Below are 3,478 nucleotides of genomic sequence, written 5' to 3'. Positions count from 1 at the left end.
GCCAGTCAATCAGACTCTATCACTGTGGTGGACTTTCGGTGGAGGGACCAAACTGAGTGTTGGCAGTAAGTATTCAGTTCTTGATCTTGACCTCTGATATCAAAATCCCAATTCATGTTCTTAACAATATTACAACTCCCTTAAATAGAAAGTAGAAATGTATATTTATATTTTGAGAATTTGTTTTGCATTTATTTTCCTTAGAGTAAATTTAGTTAAATCAAAATGCCTATTCAAGATGTAATATATCAAACAAGGTGTGTATTCATTTGGAACAGAGATACTGTTGAAATCAGTGGTTTAGATGAATGTAGCTTTACAAAGAGCAAAAGCAGTGTCTCTATAGTGTCAGAGGTTTTTGTACGGCCGCTGAATGAGATTGTATCACTGTGGTTAACTTTTGGTGGAGGCACTAGACTGGATGTTGGAAGTAAGTTTACCTACCTCTAATAAAGAAAATGTTCTGACCTTGCATATAGATGCACTGATGATCTTGTGAGAGAAGAAACTAAGATTAAAATGGAAATAAATACTATGCATAGTTATGATTTTGGTTAAAGAGTTATTCTCTTCATAAGAGTCCCCATTTGTGTGAAAATATCTTTTGGTTAAACCTCAAATATTAAGCTATTATTTTTGGTTAACAGACCTAGTCTCGTAAATAATATCACTATTCATTTTATTTAAATGTGTCTTTTAAATGTATATAATTGTTGTAAGATGGTTATATTCAACTCAATTCACTCCTTCAGCATTCAGCTGCAAGGTATTGCTTAGATTTGCTATCTATTGAAAAGACTTGCTATCTTGTGAAGTCCAGCTTTTCTGCTGTTCATATGAATATAGGTTTATTTTCAATTTGATACAATATCTTGTAAATTACAACTTTATTAATTTTCTTTCGATAAATTAAAACTTAAATGTTTTAGTGTGACTTTTAAATTAAATGTATTTCATTGTTAGGTGTTTACAGTCAACTGGAATTTATTTCCTCAGCACAGGCATATTATCAACCAATTGTAATTGAATTCATAATTTAAGAATTGTTCATACATTCTGTGAAATGTTCTTTAAAAGAATAATCATAATAATTAATAATGAAATGCATGTTGATTCCTATGAGTTTATTCCATTACAGTAAGGGAGGAATATTTCACATTTTAAATAGTACAATTTTGAAGATAGTTGATTGTATTTTCAGTCATCTCATGTAGTTATAATATGCTTCAGTAGCTACTCAAAGGGAAGTGTGATAAACTGACTGTCTGTATGAGGAACAGAAACCTACTGATGGAAAAAAACGTAATTTACAGCTAAGATGTAAAACTGCTGCATCATTATTGTCATATCAGTCTGATGAGTGATAGTTCCCCTCTCCATAACTTCCCACCTGTCTTTTAGGTGATGTTCGTCCCACCCTGATAGTCCTGCCCCCCTCCAGTGTGGAGCTGCAGCAGGGGAAGGCCACTCTCATGTGCCTGGCCAACAAGGGCTTCCCCTCAGACTGGAAGCTGAGCTGGAAGGTGGACGGCAGCAGCAGCAACACCTGGGAGGTGACCGGGAGCCCCGGGGTCCTGGAGAAGGATGGCCACTACAGCTGGAGCAGCACCCTGACCCTCCCTGTCGACCAGTGGAAGAAGGTGGGCTCTGTGACCTGTGAGGCCACCCAGGGCTCCCAGTCTCCTCTCTCTGAGACACTGAGGAGAGACCAGTGTTCTGATTAATGAGCTCCCCCCTCTGACTCCACTGTTTTTACTCTGCACCTCTCCTTCTTACTGTTCCAGCAATACCAGCACACTGATCTCATGCTGGGCTGGAACCTGTGTGGGAATCCTTCCTCCAGCAGGAGCTTTTAGCATAGTGGAACAAACAACAGAATACATGTCTGATTCTGATGTCAAATAGATCTGCTTGGCTTTCATATCACATGTGTTCTGAACCTAATTACTGTAATGCTGTTGGTTCCGACATGTTGAGATAATAAAGACGTTCAATATTTTAAACTGTTTGCCTGGATAACATTATTTAATGAGTTTTACCATTAGACATTGAGATACTTTTGATTTATTGCATTTTCATAAAGAATGATGAGCTCTCTGCCCTGGAAAGTAATTTTACTAATACATCTTATTCAATGAACCTCTCTCAATGAGTGTTTGGCTGATTGGGCCAAATATAATACCAGTCAAAAGGATATCTACAGTGATACTAATACTGAAACCATGTTCTCTAGACTCCCCAGTCTTTATGATGTTACTAATACTGAAACCATGTTCTCTAGACTCCCCAGTCTTTATGATGTTACTAATACTGAAACCATGTTCTCTAGACTCCCCAGTCTTTATGATGTTACTAATACTGGAACCATGTTCTCTAGACTCCCCAGTCTTTATGATGTTACTAATACTGAAGCCATGTTCTCTAGACTCCCCAGTCTTTATGATGTCACTAATACTGAAGTCATGTTCTCTAGATTCCCCAGTCTTTATGATGTTACTGATACTGAAGCCATGTTCTCTAGACTCCCCAGTCTTTATGATGTTACTAATACTGAAGCCATGTTCTCTAGACTCCCCAGTCTTTATGATGTTACTAATACTGAAGTCATGTTCTCTAGACTCCCCAGTCTTTATAATGTTACTAATACTGAAACCATGTTCTCTAGACTCCCCAGTCTTTATGATGTTACTAATACTGAAATCATGTTCTCTAGACTCCCCAGTCTTTATGATGTTACCAGAGCCATGTATTAGAGAGGACATTGAGGTTTCTGCATTATGATGTATTTACATGACACTTCAACATTCTGTGGCAGGCATAGTAGATCCCCATTAACATTACAACGATGCTGTGTAACTGAATGTCTAGAATTAGAACAACATTACAAACTCTAAAAGTTGGCCTAACTCTCTAAATATATGACTATGGATGTTACCAATTATGAAGCCATGTGCTCCAAGCTCAGTGGAACTCTCTGGGAACAGGTGAACATCTGGCCATGGTACTGCTGTATTCTGGGAGTGTTGTGGTCACCCTGCCCATGTAAATCTGAGTTTCCACCCAACCAGAGTTCACATTCACTCAGCCTCAAATCCTCTGGGACTGGGGCAGCTGTGTGTCTGACTAATAAACAGAACATGGGCTGGGGAAGCAGACTTTACACTGGACTTTGCATAACATTCAAATTGGGGAATTCAACATTTTTTTTATGGCTTTGTATACAGTATGTGACATGTATAATAATCTTATTAAAGTAGTACTTCTTGAATGGAATCGATATGACTGTATTCAAAGAATTCAATGACTGTAAAGAAGTTGAGTAGGGCATAGTTGGGTTCGGACAGGATCAACATTCATGCTATTGCGTAATGAAATGAGTGCTTTTTACAATATCAAGATAAATCAAAGCGTGAAAAAACATCTAAAACTATTCTGAATTTTGTTCAACATGTCCTTCAAAATAAAGCATTTTCTACAG

At 37.6% G+C, this 3,478-nt stretch overlaps 1 gene segment (V, D, J or C); it reads left to right on the top strand.

Annotated features, from left to right (window-relative positions):
• Positions 1-210: 210 nt before the first annotated feature.
• On the top strand, positions 211-2,003 carry LOC135571451 (Ig kappa-b4 chain C region-like). The segment is given in 2 exon segments: positions 211-430; positions 1,402-2,003. Coding segments are annotated over 2 exon segments (528 nt in total).
• Positions 2,004-3,478: the final 1,475 nt, after the last annotated feature.

This window comes from Oncorhynchus nerka, linkage group LG4 (assembly GCF_034236695.1).
Source record: "Oncorhynchus nerka isolate Pitt River linkage group LG4, Oner_Uvic_2.0, whole genome shotgun sequence".
Taxonomy (NCBI): Eukaryota; Metazoa; Chordata; class Actinopteri; order Salmoniformes; family Salmonidae; genus Oncorhynchus; species Oncorhynchus nerka.
Note: the sequence above shows the minus strand (reverse complement) of the source record. Positions and strands in the feature narration are given on the sequence as shown.